The 20,801-nt window shown below is 42.6% G+C and overlaps 1 protein-coding gene and 1 long non-coding RNA gene across 10 annotated transcripts in view; one reads left to right on the top strand and one right to left on the bottom strand.

The window, feature by feature from the left end:
- Positions 1 to 895: 895 nt before the first annotated feature.
- Positions 896 to 20,747, top strand: LOC106016825 (uncharacterized). 4 transcript variants are annotated; one of them, XR_005269329.2, is made up of 4 exons: positions 896 to 1,272; positions 7,771 to 7,847; positions 8,105 to 8,422; positions 13,477 to 16,152. It is a non-coding gene; the product is annotated as an uncharacterized lncRNA (long non-coding RNA). The 4 variants fall into 4 exon arrangements; XR_011812643.1 differs by lacking the exon at positions 896 to 1,272 and adding an exon at positions 20,595 to 20,747 and having other exon boundaries at positions 7,246 to 7,847; positions 8,092 to 8,422; positions 13,477 to 13,624; XR_011812641.1 differs by lacking the exon at positions 896 to 1,272 and having other exon boundaries at positions 7,246 to 7,847; positions 8,092 to 8,422.
- MACROH2A1 (macroH2A.1 histone) overlaps positions 15,720 to 20,801 on the bottom strand; it is a 45,905-nt gene continuing 40,823 nt past the window's right edge. For all 6 annotated transcript variants that reach the window (XM_027468108.3, XM_027468106.3, XM_027468107.3 and 3 more), the window contains one exon: positions 15,720 to 16,436. In XM_027468108.3, the coding sequence (XP_027323909.1) occupies positions 16,271 to 16,436 (166 nt within the window). In that variant the 3' untranslated portion in view covers positions 15,720 to 16,270. The remainder of the gene's footprint in view (positions 16,437 to 20,801) is intronic.

Raw genomic sequence — 20,801 nt, forward strand, 5'->3', positions numbered from 1 at the left:
TTAAGTCTCAGCACAGGTCAGATGGTCCCTTCTATCATATTTCAGGATTCCCAAGATCAAATATGGGCCGTGCCTAGAGACACATGTCCGCTATGAGTTCTCTATAGCTTGACACTTTTCCATTTCTGGCTGGGCAGAGGTTCCCTCCTCCACCTCTCAGTTGCTCTTGGGACAGTTAGTGGTGTTGCTGAGAAGGGCCCGGAGATGTCTGCAGGCCCTGTGATGTGTGGGGAGCTAATGTAAGCCAAGGCTCAAAGACTCGAAGTTGCTCAGCCAGCCAGGAGAGCCTCGTGAAATTTCTTGTAAAAGGAATTTCTCAGGATTCGGAGAGACTGGTGTTACATAACCCCTCAGAAACAGCATCTGACACAGGATAGGGCTATCCCCTTTATAAAGTCCCCAGAAGAACCTGAAAGATGCCATGAGAACTATTATTACTGCGATTCTTTTATTTTGTGCCATTTCAGCATCGGCAACATCTACAAAAGAAACATAGATAAAATCCTAAACACAAATCTCTCATGACTTCACCTAATGCAAGCTCAACACATTTGGTCTTAATCTGAGTATCTGGGCTGGGATGAGTTCTGCAGAGCTGTAATAAAATAAATATTTTTCTGCACTGAGAATGGCTCAGCAAAAGGTTCAAAGTCAGGTCAGCGCAGAGTTCTTTACCCATGTTTTGCTAGACATGGAAATTTATCCTCACCTAAGGAGCTGTGAAAGCTCCACACTGGCTGGTGGAAGGGAAGGGACTTAAATCAAGTATCTCTTGCTCATTTTAAACATCAGATTCCATCAGAATTTGAGGAAGGCTAAGCAATAGGTATAGCCCCAGATTCTGGAAACAAAAACATTTCCACCGGAAAAGTTAAAAATAAATGAATGGGGGAATTTCCATAGGGCTCCCTTTCCTGCTCTGCCTCACTCAAATTGGATTGCTGGCAGAAACAAAGGGAACAAGCAGCCTCGTTACAGCAGACTCATCCCAGGTGAGCAAGTGTGAGCTACTCAACAATTAGCAATAGAGTGAGAGCACTTTTAATTGTTTTTTCAAACAAACACAAACCACCTGTTCTGCCATTTTTCATGCAGGAACAAAAGGAAGCATGAGTCACAGGTACAGCATAAAAAGGAAGGCAGAGAGGTTCAGAAGGATGTTTGCCACTTTGCTGCAGCACATGATAGAGCTTCAAAATTTAGTGACCAATCATTTTGTGTCATTGTGTGATTGAGGCAAAAATAATATGAACAAATGAAGGCTTCACTGAGGTTAGTAGTTTTCCATTTCTTTGCAATTGCATTTTCTGTTAGCCTACTGCAGATGAGAGGAAGTGCCCATCTTTTAGTTAGGTCATTCCAAAGCTGTTCCTGAAGAGACTATCACAGTACAAAAGCTCTTGTTAGCTCGGTGTTTAACTCTTGTCACCTTTTGTACAGCCAGGTGCTGCTGCAACTGTATTGACATAATTTCCTTTTAAATTAGTGGGAATTGATTGTGAATTCCTGATATAAAAATCTACTTTTAAGTGGTGAGTCCTTAAAAGAATGTGATCTAATGTGTAACTTTTCTAAAGGTTGATGCTTTTCTAGTGTGAGACGTGATTCGTCCTCTACCTAACTGTGTATTCAGTTACTGTTAGCTCTGTTTTGCTAGATAGAAATTCTCTATTTCATGTTTCCAGGCCCACGCTAGCCTATAAAAAGAACTCAAGAGTTTAACCAAACTTCTGAAGAGGACTGTGGGCTGAGCTAGATGTGGATGCAGGAGTTCTAGTTCCAGGTCTTGCATCTCTGACTAATTATTAATTGTTTGAATCAGCCTTCAGAAAGGTCAGCCGTAAGCACCCCAGATTATCTCAGCTCAAAGCAAAGGTATCAGGTGCACCCTTGCAGACCCAGGTTAGCAAGAAAACCACCATGTGCTCGTAGTGGAAGTAGATGACACTCTACACCTGGACCCAGAAATTTTCTACCCATTTAAATTCATCAAGTGCAGTGGAAGTAATCTTATCCCTCCTGGTGGTCTCCAGCTCTCCTTGTCTCATGGCATAGTAGTTTATTGAGTTGCTGCAGAGGCCCCTCCAGGAGGAGATGTCTCTCTTGGTTGAACTTACCACAAACATCATCAGCTGTGATGTCTTCAGAAGAGGACTTTTAAGGAAAGATTGAGGCAAGTATGTATTGTTTGTTCCCTGGCTGCCAGTAGAGAGGTTGATGTGTCCTGTCCTTGCAGAAGCAGTGGCTGCTTAAGTGAAAGTATTTCTTTATGGCCATTGCCATTTATCCTTTCATTTTGAAGCAGCACTAATCTCTCTCCTTTTAGGGTGTGTCAGTACATTTACAGACTATGATAAGTTGCCCTGAATTGAAGGGTTTACAACCATATGTATATTTTTTGATTTTGGGACACATATAGATCATGTTAAAAACCAGAAGTCCATTGTTCAATCAATCAAGTTAATCCTGGTGCTCCTTGATAACTATAGCTATCGCATTTCAGAGTGATTTTACTGGATATTACTGGGATTACTTGTAGTAGCCACTCAGTCTAGACAGGGGTTTCTATTACAGTGAACACAGACAAAAGGGTAAGAAATATTAATGCCCAACATCCATTAACCATGTACAAACTGCATATCAGAGAGTGGATCCTGTTCACTTGGCAGTGGTTCCCCTTCCCTTTTGTGTATCTCTCAGGAGGGCACTGGCTTTTTTAATTAAAAAAAAAAAAAACACAACAGGTTGTCTTTATGATTTTAAAAGAAGAAAATGAAAAGAGCTGCTTGGAAATCTTGCCGTTTAGAGATAAGGGGAGTTAGAGATCTCTTGTGGGACTGTACCAATATGGAAAGGTCCACATATTTTGGCTTGAGAGTTGTCTTCAGGACGGCCTGTCTCCTATGGCCTCTTCTCCAAGTTGTGAGCAGAGTTGTGGTCATCCAGCTGAAACGGACAGCTTAGAAGCTTGGAGGATCTCCGAGAAACCTATCATTGTGAGAGTATGGTGAAATCAATCCCAAGACTGTCATCAGGGCCAGATAAAATTATACTACCCATTGTTTCTGAAACAAAGCCACTTAGAATGAGAAGCACTCCAGGAATGCTGGTCCTTGAATAAATGTAATGTGCCAGTGACATGTAGTTCCCACCATCCCTGGAAGATAATTCTGCCACAACTAAATTAGGACAGTTGGCTGATTAAAATTAGACCTAGTTAATGGGGCACTGAGTGAGGTAATAAAGTTAAACTTTAAAGCATTTCAAACTCTCATTATGTTATTCTACATGTTCAGGCTCATAATGTATGGGCAAACATTGTATTTGCTGCTTAGACTGCTTGTTGTGTCCCAGATGTTATTTTGGGTATGCCATACTTCAAATTGTTGTCAGACTGCCTGTGATAGCTGAACTTCCACCAGGTCTTCCCAAGTACATTATGAGTTCAAGTATCAGTAGGAACACTTAAACACTTCACTTGCATGCTACCTGTTGTGCTGTACTCACTTGCCCAAAGATGTTCTCTTTCTTGGCATCCTTTTAAGACTTTGGGAATTAAAAGCTAACTAGCTTGCTGTTGGAAGGGTCTGAAGATCCTGTGGAAGTAGAATTTTCTAAAAATTTTTCCCCTTTAGACAGCACAAATCAATATTTCCAGTTATATAGAAAGCTTGGAATTATTGCAAGATTACCTTAATCCCTGGGTGATGAGGTCAATTTGGTGCTATTTGGGTACATAAATCAAGGTTTCCCCACAAAACTTTAGGTGTAGGCCTAGGGAACATGGTCTGCATGGCCACTGCTCTGAAACCACTTCTATTATCTGAGAGCTGACTTCAAAATATTTGAATGTGGTGGGTGCTGGGTGCTGTTACTGTCTGTGTCTATCTTTCAGTTTCCAGGGCTGGGCACTTTTCACCTCAAATCTTACACAGTAAATTTGCCCATGACAAGAAGCTTTGTCTGCTGGTTGGCGTAGCTCAGCAGAGCCTTTGGTGGCTCCCAGATCTTCTCTCCAGTCAGAGGGAAATAAGTAGTAGATGTGTCTTAATTAGTTAGTCCCTGTTGCTGTAACTCATTCTAACCTAATGCTTTACAATCCTAAATGTTTTTATACCGTGAGACGAGGATTGTGTTTATATCCATGTCTTACAACATAGAAAAGGCACCACTGAGAAGTTCAAGGTCCAAGTTTGTGTAAGTACCCAATTCTCTTGATCGCCTTCCTCAGCAGTTGGTCTTTTAATACGGTTATGGACACGTTGTATTGGAGCAGGGTGATGCAGCTGGACTCTTGTAAATTTTAGACTTAAAAATGAACAGATTTGTCTTGCTGTGTACATGTCTATCTGGATCCAGCAGCTGAAGGTCTGCTTACACCTCCTCACTTGAACTTCCATTTCATTCTTGGCTGTTTCCCACTGATGTTCATGCCTGGTTGGTGGGCAGAGTTGCTGTTTTCAGACTTGCTGAGGAAGTTGGAAATGCAGGAGGCTGCTTTGTGCATGGTCCCCTGCGATCCCTTCTCTCCTGCCTGCTTCTCACTCCAGGAAGCTTGGCTCTGTTGGTCAAAGGATGACCAGAACCACTGGGAACCACCAATGGTGGTGTGGGATGAACTGTTGTGAAGAATGGCGAAAGTCCAGAGATTTTCCTGACCCATAGCTTGGAGATCCTCCAAGCTTCTTGATAAAATCCATTGCTTGACTGCACTGTCACCTCCTTCAGTCCCTGCTTCCTGGCTGCACAGTTCAGCACTGAATTCGAGAAGCAAAATCTTTTTCAGGCCTAGAGACAGTCCAGAACTGCACTGATTTACATGCCCTGAGATAACGGCCTCATGCTATCCTTTGAGGTTTTCTATGTTTCTTTCATTGCTTCCCAAATGCCACTCAGATTCCTGCAACCCAAGCAATCAATGGTTTGTTAACTTCAGATTAAACCTTCGTTAAACTTTGCTGGTGGTGTCGATGTCTTGGAAGCTACAAAGTATGAAGGAGATCATCTGTGGGAAAGGCTGGCTGATGGCATTTCATTAGCCATCTGGCTGGGAGATCCTGATCAACTTTACAGTTCATGAAAGGCTGTTAAAGTAGAAGTTTCAATGATAATTAATAACAGCATTCATCTCAGCTATTCTCTTGGTGAAGCTCTTGCTCTAACGTTGGCTTTCAATGAAGATATGCCATTGTAAGCTCTCATTTTATATAGAGAAAAATGCTTTTAAAGTTCCAGATTTAGAAGCTTTTACAGAGCTTAATAAAAATTCCCTTTTTGGGCAAAGTGCAGTTGACAGCTGTACTGGTACTGATGGTTTCTATTTAAAAACATGTTCCTTTCATTTGCTGCATCTTGCAGCTGCTGAGAATCTTCTGTTTGCTTCCTCTGAGTTTCTCTCTTACCATCTCGCAGGCATTGGAGTGAGGGGCCAAGTGCCTGGAACAACACCAGTGGAGAGAGAGAAGCTGCTTTTAATTTCTCTCTCCCTTGACTCAGCTCTGTATTGATGTGGGAAAGATCTGGACAAGTACCAGGTATTTGCAATATAGACTTGTTGGGACAGAGGCTACTCATCATCTACAGAAATGTGCAATTTCTAGGATAATAAAGTCCTATAGAAACAGTAACAATGGTGCTATGGGACTCTGCTAAAGGGGTGTGTATGCGTCCATCCAAAGAGGGCTTGGTTTCTAACACCCACCACAAAGTCTTCGTGTTCTGTATGTAGCAAATATAAATGCTGTTGATTTAGACTTTCCTTGAAAGGACAGATAAGCAACAATAACCAGAGTGAGATGTACTATTCTGACAAAAAGCCACATGAATTTACTGGGTAAAACCTCTGTCTGGGGAGTCCAGGGCTTGGCTCATCCTCCTGTTAGGTTTCTGGGTGCCCCTTGCTTCTAGGAGGCAGTCAGCAATGTGAAGAAAAGGCAATCATGTTAATCTCCTGCCTAACTAGTAGCTGGATCTCTTTACCAGCTTAGCACTTCTGGGCCATATATCCATGTAGGAACCCCAGTTGTACTTCTTTTTATGTGTATTGACTTAGTGGAGTGCAAACATGTTAAAAAGTTCACTTTCTCCTTTATACGAGTCTATAAAAAAGCTCTTAAAATGGAGTCATAGGGTTTCAACGAGACAAATGAATGATCAGCCGAGAGCTAGCAGTCCTTTCCGATGGATTGGGTGCTTTACTGTGAGGAATGGTAAGATCCTAATCAGCCTGGAGAGTTTTCATGCCTCCAGCACTATGTAATGACACAAAATATTACGATGCCTCCAAGTTACAATGGAATAGGCGGGTAGGATGCAGTAATAGGTATCACTCATGATATTTGATTCCAGTTAAAACTACGTTCTCGAGTCTCTAGGCAGCAGAGATTTCTTATGCATTTATGGGAATTTGAGTAAAACTAAACATACACACACTAGCTTGGAAATTTTTCTAACAGTTATTTGGGCACAGTAACATGCAGAAATAATTGTAAACACATGCAGGAGTAGATCAGTGTGTTTTCAGTGCCTACTTTTAGGAGAAATAACACATTAACATATTTTCTGAATTTTGCAAATGCACTGCAAGGTTGCAGCTCAATAAACCTAACTTTATATGTTCTTTTAAACTGATGACACGGTATTATATCAAGATGTTTTCCAGTTGGGAGTTGGGAAGCTGTATGACATGACAGAAGTGTTCGTAATCAGACATTTCAGCACAATTTTTGACTCACACGGAGCTGATCAAAAATCATCTCTCCGGCAAGGAACGGATCTGTTTACAAGACTTGCTGTGGAAGGGATCGATCCCACAGCCAGGGCAGTAAAACACATCCACTGCAATTGCACAGGAGCAGGTCGCAGCTTACCAGAAGGAATCACTTACTGTACAGAACTGCTACACTTCATTTCTGCACACTGGGAAATGTTGGGTTATGTCCTGGAACTTACGTTTGCGGGGATGTGCTTATATTCTGTGTTGGTCACTGGGATCACAAACGTGGTCAATCAATGAGAAAAGAAAGAAAATGGAATACTTCATCTGCTCCCCCCCAGACACCCAGGAGTGGTGGTGTTGTTTTGGGGAGAGAAAGAGAAACACAGAAGCATTTGGAAACAGCCCCCAAATAGCTCTATTTCTAGTCTTTCTACAAACAAACAGGGTGAAAACAGGAAAATTTCGCTACAGGCACCACAAAAATGCTTTTTTTTTTTTTTTTTTTTTCCCATGCTGGTAGCTCCTGGAGGTTTTCACTGTGAGTACCACTTGCTGAGCTTTGAAAGGATGCACCTGAGCTAGTGCTGGGGTTTGCTAATGGTTAACTCATGCTGCTCATGGGGCTGGAAGATCAACATTCATCCCTGGCACAACTCTTCAGGAATGGTGCCAGGAACCAGTAGCTGAACTTCTCCCTAGGAACAGAGGACAGCACTGCTAAATGCCTGCAGTCTTAAATGGTTGCTCGTTTGTCAAGGTGACACTTGTGGTCTTGCTGAAGCACGAGCTGAGAGACATCTCTGTTACCCAAAGAAATGTGTAGGCAATGGAGCCTGAGCACTTTTGTTGTTACAACAGTAAATGTTATCTGCATAATTACAAAGTTATGTCCTGATAGGGATTCTTATTTAAGCCTGTTACATGCTCCAGCAAAGCAGAAAATCCCTTACTGAGTACCGTTAATAATGGAGCATTAAGAATACACTGTTTTCTTTCCTTGCTTTATACACATCTATTTATTTTTCAAATGACTGTATTTTGGTACTTTCTAGGATTTCTCTCCTGGGTGCTGGAAAGGTCTTTCCCCTGGACCTGACGACAAGAGGCAATGTCACCACAAGTGTTTCTGGTAAGGTTTGCTTTGCCTTTCGGGGACTGGCTCTCTCATTCCAACCAGGGTCTGTGAAGGGCTGGGACTGGGATTTAACTGGGAGACGAAGTGTGGGGGGGTTTGTCAGCTCTGGAGAATGTGCGTGGCCTTGGAGAGCCTGATAACTTTCAGAGGTTTTTCTGTAAGGATTAAACTGAGCTTTCTGGTGGAGAAATTAATGATGTGGTGCCAGAGGACTAAGACACTGATAACTTTTGTGAAGTTTTAATTTTTAGGTAGTGCTGTGTGGAGCTGGGAGCTGGACTCGATGATCCTTGTGGGTTCCTTCCAACCCGATGTGCTGTGATTCTGCTCTATGATTCCTCTGGTGATCTAACTAGGAGAGTCCAGTGAGGTTAGCGGGATCGTGGATGTCCCAAGCATGGACTCCAACCCCAGGCAGTGCTCTGGTGGTGGTGGGAACTGCTCCTCCGTGTAGAGCTGTGTGTAGCTGTGGGCACACATGTTGGAAGAAGCCACCTGAGGGACCCAGTTTCCTCCATGCTGCAGATTTGGGGACGGTTTAGCTGTGTGCTGTACCTACCCTGCTTCAGGTAAGTCCCTGCTAGGATGTATCTTCCCCTGCTGTGGGGAACAAGGTCGTCTCACCAGTTTTAAGGCCCAGCAGTAAATTAAGCAATGGAAAAAGGACCTGGAGTCAACCCCTTTCCTGGGCTGGGCACTCTCAGAGCCGGTGAGTGTAACACTAACATTACGCGGCTTTATTACCAACATGTGCACACGCAGACTTAAAGGCCAGTGGCTAGACTGAGCTAGCATTTAGTGTGAGTGGGAGGAGGGAAAGAATCTATTTTTGTGCCAATACAAAGGATGAGTAATGACTCCAGGAACAGCTGCGGTGCCCCTGAAACTGCAGAAGGCCAGCTGATTCCTGCCATGCCTCCCCAGCCAGGAGGCAGCACCTGAGGCCTGCCAGGTAAAAGTCGGGCTCTGTGCTTTGTCCAGGTCCTTAGAGCTCCACTTGGAGGGAAGTGAGCGGGGAACAGGCTTTGCTTCACTGCTTAAAGAGTTCCTCAAAAAGGAGGAGGGGGAAAAAAAAATACCTGGGAGAAATATTTCAGCCCAAAGTAATATTTACTTGGGTGCTTAAAACTTTGTAAAATGCCCCGGAGGTCACGAGCCATTCATCCTGCTGTGTATTTCTCTTTAAGAAGGTGCTTGTAAGTAGTACTGGAACACATGTGTGATGAGGGGTTGCCATGGCAAACAGGTTTTGGCACTGTTTAAGACAGAGTTTTATTGCACAGCAGAATAAATAAGCATGTTAAAGCCGCATACAGTAACTTGTTGGCACATACATTAATGCTCCCAAGGGTTGCAATAACTTAAGCACCCTCCCTTTAAACATTTTTCAGTGTTTTTTCTTTTTTTATTGACTACATGCATTTAGTATTAGGGCTAGGAATGTCCCATTTCCACCCCCTTTTGAAGTGAGTAATTGAGGCAAAAAAGGAGGACTATCTAATAAATCATAAAGGCCCATTGTACCCAGACAGGAGGGATGATTTTTCCTTTCCTAACCCGCATGAGGATAAGCCAGCAAGGGACCTGACTGCGTGCTAAATCCCAACCTGCTCCCTCTAGACATAGGAGTAGACTGCGGTTGTACTTCTGATAGAGCCAAAATGATCAGAAATCGTTTCACACAGTTTTCTGCAGTTTCTGCCTTGCTGTTTTGTGCCAAGCAGCCTCCCACCACATCACAGCAGCGAGGTATTACTTCAGCCTCAGCACTTCTTGAACTACCTGTTCGGTTCCATTTGGCTCCCAGTTCGCACCAGTAAGTCCCCAGCAGGTCTGGAAATACTCCCAGCTCCAGGGAAGTGCTACAGGGAGGCGAGAGGCAAATCTGGGCCTGTAAGAGGGCTCAGGCTTGTGGTGCTCTTAAAGGTGAACATAAATTACTCTTTATAATGAAAGCTCTGGTTTAAGAAGAGTTATTAGTGTATTAGGCTGGGCTTTATTAGCTCAGAGCTTTCGGAGCCATGTGGGAGGTGTGACACTGGCTCCCTCTTCTGTGGGAAGCAGCAACCTTCCTGCGTGGAGAACTTTAAAGCTGCCAAAAGCAGGCAAAGCCCACAAAATCTCCCCCATCTCCTCCCACCTCGGTTAGGTTAGCATAAAAGCACATTAGTGCAGACGTGATCAGATAATGCCTGGCTGTAAGGCCAGTGGCGCAGCGCTGCCTCCGCTCCTGGGGAGTGAAGGATGGCTGAGGCCTTCAGCAGAGCTGGCGGTTATTGTTTCCTGTTAAAAAATGGGGAATTGGCAAGAGTGATGGGCTGGATTCTTTGTTTTATTGGCGAGTTGGGCAGTTACTGGCGAAGGGTGACAAAGTAGAGATGCTCACCTGAAAAGGAGGTTGCAGTCAGTACTGGCTGCTACTATACTCTGAAGTCAAATGCTTTGCACACTCCCTGTGTTTTTAGGATGAGGACTGTAATATATTTTATTCTTAGGGCCCTTTTTGCCTCTCACTATCTTACCAAGAAGAGCCCACGGCCATCAATGTGACCATCAGAGCCACTCATTTCTCCTAAACTTCTTGTGTATCCTCAGCCACTGCTGAACCACTCCTGGGCTCCATTAAATGGGAAAGGGGAAAAGAAAAGTTGATTATTTTAAATGAAATGTATATGTTTGTGACACTGCAGGCTGATAGGCTCATTATGAGAAATAATAAAAGAAACTGTGAGGGAGGGATATTGTGTTGAGGGAAAAAGAAGGGAGGTGACTTTTTTTTTAGGTGTTTTTTAGGCCTAGAAAGACGTCTCCTGGGCATAAACGGAGTTGAAGAGTTACCATTTCCTTCAGGTTGCTTGGATTTGCTTGCAATTAAAGCCTAGTGGAGCTGTCAGGGGCTGTTGACAAATATATTATAGCCAACTTAGGTTAAGCGAGAATTACTTAAAATTAATCCATCCCTGCACAATATTCCTGTTTCACTTCAGAAGAATGTGCCAGGAGGAGTAAGTACAATCCTGACAATGTTCGGGGAACCTCCTCAAGGTGGAAATTTGCAAATAGGGCTACTGTAGTATGTAATGAGAAGCTGCAGGGCTTTCAATTATCCCACATAGTCTGTCTCTTTGCAACTTGACTGACAGCTAATTATGCTGGTGCCATTTTTTTGGCAGTGGAATTTAATCTCCCAGATGGAAAGCAAATCAATCTGCCCATCGCTGCAGCTGAGGCATACTTTGGCTCAACTTTAATTTATTCTCCTAAGCCTGAGAAGGCGAGTCATTTCAAGGTGCAGAAATATCAAATTTCTTCTGTTAGCCAGGCTGGCGAGAAAGCGGGGAAGAGTTGGGATTTCATAGGCTACGCTGTGAAGCGGTGTCGCTCCTTGCTTTGTATTAGGGAACGGCGGAATCATCTCCCCTTGATTCCTGTCCGAGGTGTCTGACAAGGAGGAAGCGTTTATGAGCTGGGTGCTAGTGATAATGGTTAAACATGAGTTGTGCAGGCATTAAGTAGGATTCGATGGAGGAATGAACTAAATCTCTGAAGAACTCAATACAGAAAGGAATTGGTGGCAATTTTCAAGCACTTCAGCCAGTGTGCGATAGCCTGGTTCCCATTGGGTTTCACGCCAGGGATATAAATACAATCCTTCTACTTACCTGCACTCTTCAGGCCTATCAATTATGCTGCTCCCTCTGGGTTGCCACTGCAGCTTTAGGTATTACCGTCCCCTGTAAAACCACCGCGGAGCACGGTATGTCACTAGTTACCACGGGCTACAGACCTGATCTTCGAGTGCCCGGGCACCTGCAGCTCCTGTCAATGCTGTTTTTCAGGCTAGAAAACCCAATTTTAGCTAGGATCAAGGGGAAGGGAGCTCACAAAAAAAAACTTGGTGTTAACACAGGGAAATTGGAGCCTTGTTTTTCTGCAGACTTCTGCTTGTTTGGCTAACAAGGAGTCTTCTTGCTCTTTCAGCCTATGCGCCTCAGTTCCGTGTTTTATCTTACCTTTTGGGGTACTCTCTGAATTCTTAGCTTCTCAGATTCATCAGATGTCTGGAGAGAAACAAAGTTCCTGCCTTGTTTTTATTGAGAAAAGCATTTCTATAAGCGCTCTGCTCAGGCCTGGTGAGTCAGATTCCAGCCTTCCTCACACTTGCACAAATACTTTGTCGACTTCACCACAGTATGTCTGAATGCTGAAGGGTTAGAAGCTCTCCCTTCTAGCTATTAATATCTTCCTATTTTCATATAGTGCTTATAATCATGCTGATGCTGCTCCTAATGAGTCATAGAGTGATATTTTGTAATTATGATAAGCTTGTAAATAAGCAGCATTTGTTGTTGGCAAAAAAAAAAAAAAGCCCCAACACATTCCTGTGCCTCCCATCACCCACCTTTGTTGGGATCAGCCTTTGCTTGGCCACCTTGCTTTCACTCTCTGTTGCAGGACAGGATGAGCTGAAGTAGCTTGGGGCATACCCAATCCTTTGTCCGGGGTTTGTCTAGGAGCAGTAGGAAGATTTCAGTTGGGATTGTGGGCTGGATGTGAGTGCTAGGAGCCTGCTTGTACCTCTGAATCTCCCAAACTGCTCATCCAGACTTCCAAAAAGTTGAGAGCCAGAAAGGAGCTGAAGCAAATGCAGCAAGTTTTGTTAGCGACTCTTAAATAAATCATGAGGTAGGGAGGGCTGATTTGAGTGGGATGTAACATGAGACCCAAAGTCTAACCTGTCCATCACTGCGCTAATCATCCAGAAGACACATCTGTGCTGCTGCTCCTAAATAATCTGCCCTCCTCAAACTGTTTTAGAAAACTAAAGGTTACACAAATGTTGTTCATTGCTTCCATTTCGGGGTGGGGTGGGAGGTGGGGGCTGGACCTCAGGAAGACAGAACCCAAAGAGGCAGAAGAGCTGCAGCAGGACTGTGAGCTATTCCTCTTCAGATGGGGGGTTAGGAGAAAGACCCCAAATTTGCATTTTTGCTTAATTCCTCTCCAGGGCAAATTAACACTTCTGTCAGCAGCTAATTGCTTCTAAAACCCAGCCTGGCAACCTGACCATGACTGTGGTAGGGTAATTATACCTGCTTAGCTAATCACACAGCCTGTCAGCCTAGGATGAGAAAAGCTTCGAGAGGGTGATAGCCTGCAAAATCAGAGTGAACTACATGACTTTTGATGCACCCAAGAACAGTATTACAATGAATTTTCTCTTCCACAGTGGAAAAAGTCAGTGGACTAAAAGCAGAATAGTAGTGGAGAGCAAGATTTGAAGCAGTTGATTAAAAGTATTTTGCTGCCAGCAGCATTTTTAACCTTTTAAAGTTATGAATTGGTAAAGAGAGGACACTGATTTTAACTGTTGTTTTCAGATAAGATCCCAAAAGGTCTTAGCAAGAGAAGAACAAGCTGTAAAGTCGCTTTGACTGAGACTTTCTGTTTGCATCCCTCCTGAAATATGATTGATTTATTTTTGCATGGAGCTTGCACACTTAACTATAACAAACACAATGCTAGGAGGATTCCCAAAGCGGTATCATCTTGGTCGCAGTACATGTTAGCAGGAATTTCCTCTGTTTTTCTTATGCATGTAACCAGATCTGTTGCTTTTTAGGTACTTGAATATAAGCCATAATCTACTCGGGCTGCACCATGTGGCTGAGTTCAAGCTTGCTCCAGGATCTTTGGCTTCTGCTTTCCTGACAAAGCCTGCTGGATTTCAGGACCTCAGAGCAGCATTCTTCAGGCTGTGGGAAACGTGGGTGAGTGCTGACTGGGAGGCAGGGCTGTGTCAGAGACCACCAACTCCTCCTCCAGGCAAACTTCCCCTGCTCCAAGTGCGGTAGGGACCAGCTGGGCAGCAGTTCAAGGTCGCTTTCAGAGCAGGCTGGGTCAAAGCAATGGAATCACAGTATTTACTGCAAACACTGCAAAAGCTTTATGAGCTTTTGAATAAATGCTAGGAAGGAGGAGGAAGCTCTGGTGTTTGTACGGAAGGAGAACACAGTGATGCTACCTAGGAGACTAGCTTCAAAATTGGCAGTGATTTTAGACAGGAGCAAAAGATGCTTCAGTTATGAGTTAGAGTGAGAACAGGCTTCCTGAAAGCTCTCAGGTTGGGGCCCTGCCCACTGTGAGCATGGCATTCTCCTTCTTATCCAAGGCACTGTAAGAAGCACTGATAACCGTTCACTGTGGTGCTGAGAGCTCAGATCCTCACCAGGTGGGAGCTGCTCCATGGGTCTTTGTTTGCAAAAGGACCTGCAGTCAAACAAGGCAAACTGCATGTCACAAGCAATCCGATGGGAGCAGTGGAACTGTTCATGGAGCCAGTGGCTGAATAAGCAGAAAATATTTCAAGCCAGGAGAAACAAGTCCATGTAATTTGAATTGCGTTACAATTTACTTCAGGATTTTCTTGAAAGACAGAAGTTGCCATCCCTTCATTTTGCGTAGCAGTGTAAGTCAGATTTGTTAAATACTACTGGGTGTTGTACTTTAACTGCTTTGAAAACACCCCTGGTCAAACACTTTTCATGTTATTGACATCAAAAATTTTGGGACTTAAGAAACATTACAGTAACTTCTACAGTGCAAAGAGACCAAGAAGCTGTAATTTGTTGGGTACACAGTTGGTCTGGTGTGTACAATCCTGTATTAAATATCCCCGTCTGAGCTTAAGAACTCAGGGCCCTTTTCATACCAAGTGTTTCCGTATGACCCTCATCCATGCTTTTGTCTACTCTTCAATCCTTTTAGTGACACCTAGTGAAATTTATGGAAAGTGCAGCACCCTTTCCACAATTAAATGCTAAAGTACTGCATCTTATTTATTGCCACTTAACCTGCTGTTGTTAAAGACTGATACCAGATGCATTTGGGCCATTTAAAAATTTCAAGTTTGCATTCATACTATGGTCAAACACTTTACACATCTGCACAGAGTTAACTTATTCTCTGTTCCTCTTAACTTTGTGTACATGTTTAGAACAGCACTGTTAATTTAAATTGTCTTCTAGTATTGGCACTGTTGTTCCTCTGGAGCACTCCACTTGAAGCTGCAAGTATTCAGAATTCTGTGCAAAAAAACAAACTCTTGCAGGAGCTTAAACTACATGTTTTTAATATTTGATAATCAGGATACATATATGGAGTCCTGAGCTTACTGTTAACAGTCAGTCACATTTCATCCACTCATTGCTCTGCATCAACCCAGGATGGATGTGAAGCACTCTTTCATCAGCAAATGAAGTTTTCCACAGAAATCGAAAACGTATGCCTACTATCTAGAAAGTAGGCTAAAGACTTCAAAGGAAGAGCTTCCTCTTCAGAGAGAGCATTCATATGCAATAGCTTTTGAACATGTAACCTCTTCTTTCTCAAAGTACAAAAACAAGTGGCTTCCGTAAGGTTTATGTTGGTATGGATTTCAGCTGTGCAAACTATATGGCAACCAGTACAAACTGGGCTCATAAAGAGTAGGGAAAAAAAATACAAAATGGCTTCAAACAAGCCAATATTCAGTGACTGGAACTAGTTCAAAAAAAAACAAACCCTAGGCCTTATTTGATATAAAAGGCTTGGACCTCTCAAAATAAACAGCCAATTAAGTCAGATTCTGAACAGGAGGATCTGAAGCACCAACAGGAAAGTCTGAATGCTCACTGCAGAAAGTTCAGTTGTGGGTGTCACCAAGCATGTAGTCATCCAGCCGGTACATGTAAGGTGCCCAGCATCTCCAAACAAGTTTCCAGGCTGATAGTTCAGATCTGGTTTCATCATCCTTCTCACAGCTACCTTTTCAGAATTTATAAAATAAAGACTTAAGGGAAAAATTAATTCAAGTACACTGACAGCAACAGTTCAAACATTTTACTAAATCAATTCACACGATTTCAAAATTGTAAATATAATTAAGAACAACAGGGTTTCTGTATCTTTTCTTCCAGATTTATCATTAAGACAATAAACAAACACAAATTAGGTTTATAGCATCTGTTCTCTTAAAAAATGAAAGGAACGCCACTCGATGTATTGATAAAGCACCACAACACAGTTACAAAATAGGGTCGGCCTGTTTCTTTCACAAGTAAAAGACTACATATTCCTAACAGCTTTCTGCTTCAACCATACTTCATTAAAATAAAACTATAAAATCTCCTAGATTACACTAAGTTCAGACGATGCCTGGTATACAGTGCATTAACAGCAGTAATGCCAACTATCAGTGCCAACATAAAACATTTTAGAAAGTAAAAAACAAAATAAAACTAAAACAAATCCAAAAAAACACCTTTATTTCCCTAGATGAGCAAAATTTAAAATAAGGGATGTTCTGCTTCACAATGAGTTAAGGATTTGGGGGAAGAAGATGGGTAAGAGGGAGCTGGTACTGTAGCTTTCTATGCTTAGTTGGCATCTAGTTTGGCCATTTCCTGCACATATATCCCTATACTCTCGCTGTCGAAGAGCACGAAGTACACCGTCTTGATTGAAGAGGACATTGTTGACACAAAATAGCTGGAGATGGCTTTCAGGATCAGCTGGGCAGCCGTTTGCTTTGGGAAACCGTTTCTAATAAGAGAAACAGGAAAAAAAGAAAGGAAATCAAGACCTGCAGAACAAGCTTTTGATGGTATAACCTTGCAGGGAATGCTCAGCCTTTTCTCTAATGCAGCACAGCAAATAAAGCCACAAAGCTAGTGTTTACAGGCGGAATTAGAAGCTACAAAGTTGTTTGTTTAAGCAAGACTTAAAATGTTCAAACAGAAGAAAGCATTCCCAATACACGAACACAGAGTCCACACGTTAATGTGTTGAACCTTTCACCATCCGAAGGCTCAATTATGCTCATTTAACAGACAAGGAAACCAATGGCCGGTCAGCCTGAAGTGTTCAGGAATCTGCATATACCTTAGAGTTGCAGAGTCAAACCCATCGTGAAAGCAAACCAACCCCTGAAGAAAAATAAAAAGGGACCTGCAACTTGGTATACAAACAGCATGAGAAGAGAAAACAGAAAAACCTTGCTGCTTTCTCAGATGACTAAGCTGTGCGTGGCCAAATTTCAAAGCTGAGTACCTACCCTAGGAACTCTGCTTACAGTTTTCTTTCCTCATTTATCTCTTGTAGCTCTTGTCTGAAAGTTTCATCTAATGTTAGGACAGGTCAAGCACAAGGAGAGCAGTCTGAACAAAGCCATGACCTCAACTATGAAAACGTTTTACAGGTCATGGCAAAAGCCCCACATTACACCTGGTACTGGAATGTGGTCTACGCTTTGCTGCTGTATTACTCAGGAAGTATTTCTGCCCACCCAGAGGGTGGTTTTGCCCTCGTCAAAGTCTGAGCAATCCCCAAGCCACAGTAAAGTACACGGAAATAATCAGCCTGAATGTGATGGGATGTCACCCTTCTGTTAAGAGCAGGACCCAAAAGAATTTGAAGAGGCTGTTGAACATCACTTGATTGACTGACATACACTTACAGGTACATGACAGTCAACACTCCTTGTAATAAAGTATGCATTTATGCAAATCTTTCTTAGACACGGGGTGATAAGGAGATACTAAAACCACTTTAACGTGAATTTTCAATACAGAGTGGCAGAGATAGATGGTGACTTAACAGTTCTAAGTTTGACAGGTTTCCATCTTTTTTTTTATTCAAAAAGATTGATAACATATTCTTTCATTTAAGCCAACAAAAGTGTGTTACACTGTCCTATAATATTGGGAAATATTATTAATAATTTAAAAATTACACAGGTAGGTGAGTTTGAGTTTCCTCAGCAATTCAAAGAAGCTGGACTAAATTCACCTCTGGTGTTAACAGGTGCAACATGACAGCATTTGCTCACTGAAGCACCAACCTCTGCTAATAAAACACTGTTGTACTCTCCCTCTCATTACATGCTGCAAGACACAAAACGAGAAAGGCAATTGCCTGTGTCACGGACCGCTTACTGCACATTACCTGACCATAAAATACACTGTGAGAGCAATTCTGGGGTAGTGCTGCCTGTAATGGGGTATTACACCTGCTGCCTGAGGACAGTGCTTGTGATATTTCAGAGATGATGACATGAAATAGCACATCTTGCTGTTCTTTTCTTTTCTGAAAATGCCTGTTTTGTTCTCTCACTGAAGAAGACAAAAAAAGAAAGAGCACTGTGAAAACACTTGTACTCTTCCAAAGACAACTGAGCTGCTCAGGCAGAACCAGCCGTGTGATAAGGTAATCAACTGGCAGCACAGTTTTGACATCAGAGCTAATTCCTGCTGGTGGCTTACACAGAGAAAGACGCCTCCACATCCGACCCCTTGCTGGTTACTTAGGAATGCTGCATCCTGGCATATCGAGAACAGACCTTTGAGGAATTTTGCTCCTGAACAGGCCAGAATCAAAATCAGGGTGCACGCTGTTTCTGCAGTGCTGACAAGGACTCTGAAGCCATGCAACTTCCAATTGAGCCATGTCCCAGTAAAGTGGTTGTGACAAGGCAAATGAAAGAAGAGCAGCCTGATCAAAGGGAGGCATGCACGCAGGGAAGCTGATGCAAATGAGCTGTTTAGGACCACTTGCTAAAGAAGGGAAAGAGAAAGTGGAAAAATCAGAAGTAGGATGCTGACCAATGGCCACGTGTGGGCTGCAAGAAGAAACAGAAGCCTCTTGCATCGATCTACTGGTCTGAGTTAAATTCTTGTGAATAGGTGGCTTGAGGCTTTAGCCAAGCTAGTGTCAATTCAGATCAAAGTTGGAGCCTCACAGCGAAATCCCTACTTTGAGGATTATTTTATTTTCAATCCCGAACTCTTCTTTCCCTGTTCTCCTGCTGGCCCTACCAGAGTGAACTCCAGGCTACCTTTGTACAGCACCCAATTTGTGCTTTCCACAAGTTGGCTGTAGCTGAGCATCTGGCCCACCGAACACTACAAGTATGCTATTTTATTTTCTCTCATGATTTATTTGAACTGCCCTCATGTAATCCCATTCCTCCACTATAAAAGAGAAAGAAACTGTTTATGTGGGTTTATTGGGTGATGTCTGCTTGACAGATGTCTGTACTAGAACAGCTGCATACATGTGGTGTCTTTGGCATTTGCTTTCTTTAAAAGCTTTACTTCTTTTAACACTTCTGACTTCATAAAAACAAGTAGAGTATTGTCAGAATATATTCTGTTTTCTCCAAAATTCATTTATGCTTGAATAACTCTAATTAAAGAGGAGAGGGAAAATATACAACCTCATACATGTCTCAGTGCCTGTTGATTCCTCTCCATCTTTTCAAAGCACCACTTCAACTGGCTTGAGTAAGAGCAACATACACATGCCAAGCTGAGAACATAGCCACAGATCTTGCCTGTCAGTAACCAGATTTCATAACAGAACGTGGATCTCATGATTATTCAGGGTTTCATCATCTTCCAACACCACTCAACTACTTTGCAACAACAGTTTGGAAGGCTTTTCACTGGGAGCTCTCCAGAAAAGAAAGGGCTCCATGGAAGGTATTTTTTTTGTAGCCTTGCTTTATCCAACAGCTAATTCACCAGGTCAGTATGAATCCTCCACTGTATTGCTCTACCATTCCATAAAGTTTGCTCAAGTTACCTCCTTAAAATGCCACCCATCCAAAACCACCTTATTTGGAGCTGTCTGATGCAAGTCACCTACATTTATTATCCTAATAAAACTTCGATTTCTTCACTGTCATTCACCCAAAAGCTCAAATAGTGCTTTCTGCCCTACAAAGAATGTGCAGGAATTAATCTAATGTTGCAACATGGCACAATGGGAAGAAGATTCTTGGTGAAGATCAGCCAAATTCTTTCACGGCAATTTCAAAAGTGGCAGTTGTTCAGAGTTAAATACACCACTGTGTGATTCAGCATAGATTTGGTGTTTCATTCTGAGCAACCAAGGGCCAAGTGCTCTAAACCTCCCTATCCTTTCCAAATGCAATAGCCTTAAATTAAAATGCTGGTCCATATTTAGATTCTTAAAAAACATTATCCAGGAAAGGCAGTGAGCATCCTGTACAAATCTAGAGGACCTTCACTTTATACTCTGGCTTTCAAAAATCTTGACGAAGACTTTTAAAACCTTTTTTTTTTTTTTTTTCTTTTTCCTGAGAGAGTCTTATGATATAAACTGTGTGGAGTTCAGCTTGAAGACTTTGGGTGAAAGCTTGAAGTGACTTTGGAAATCCAGAGAATCAAGGCACTTCAGGTCTACTGCTTAAACAAATACTAAGACATGTAAAGGCCTCTTTATCAGGGAGTATAGTGATAGGACAAGGAGTAAGGGCTTTAAACTAAATGAGGGTAGATTAAGATTAGATATAAGTAACAAATTCTTTACTATGAAAGTGGTGAGGCACTGGAACAAATTGCCCAGAGATGCTGTGGATGCCCCATCCCTGGAGGTGTTCAAGGCCAGGCTGGATGGAGCTTGGAGCAACCTGGGCTGGTGGGAGGTGTCCCTGTCCTGTGCAGGGGGTTGGAAATGGATGATCTTTAAGGTCCCTGCCTACCCAAACCTTTCTGTGATTCTGTATCTTCAGGCCATCCTACGACATGCAGTAAAATGAGGTGAAAGAGACCACTTTTCTTCGTGCTGTCCTCCATATCCCCAGTTTATATGAACAAATTAATAGTCTGAAAAAAAGGCTTTTAATATACTCTTAAAAAGTTATTTTTATGCTCTTTAATCTATTTGTATGCTTCAAAGGTCTGCAGGGATCACTGCTAGACACGCTGAAGTTTAACTACTACTCAGAATACTACAGGCTCCATATGCAGCTTGAAGAAACCCAGAAGAAACATTGCATTCAGGGAACTGATCCAAACAAGCAAGAATTGAGTCAGCATTGTAGAAGTGAGTTTTGTACATGAGAAGGGACAGGTACAGGGGAGATGCCACTTAGGAAACATCATA

The sequence above is a fragment of the Anas platyrhynchos genome, chromosome 14, assembly GCF_047663525.1.
Source record: "Anas platyrhynchos isolate ZD024472 breed Pekin duck chromosome 14, IASCAAS_PekinDuck_T2T, whole genome shotgun sequence".
Lineage (NCBI taxonomy): Eukaryota > Metazoa > Chordata > Aves > Anseriformes > Anatidae > Anas > Anas platyrhynchos.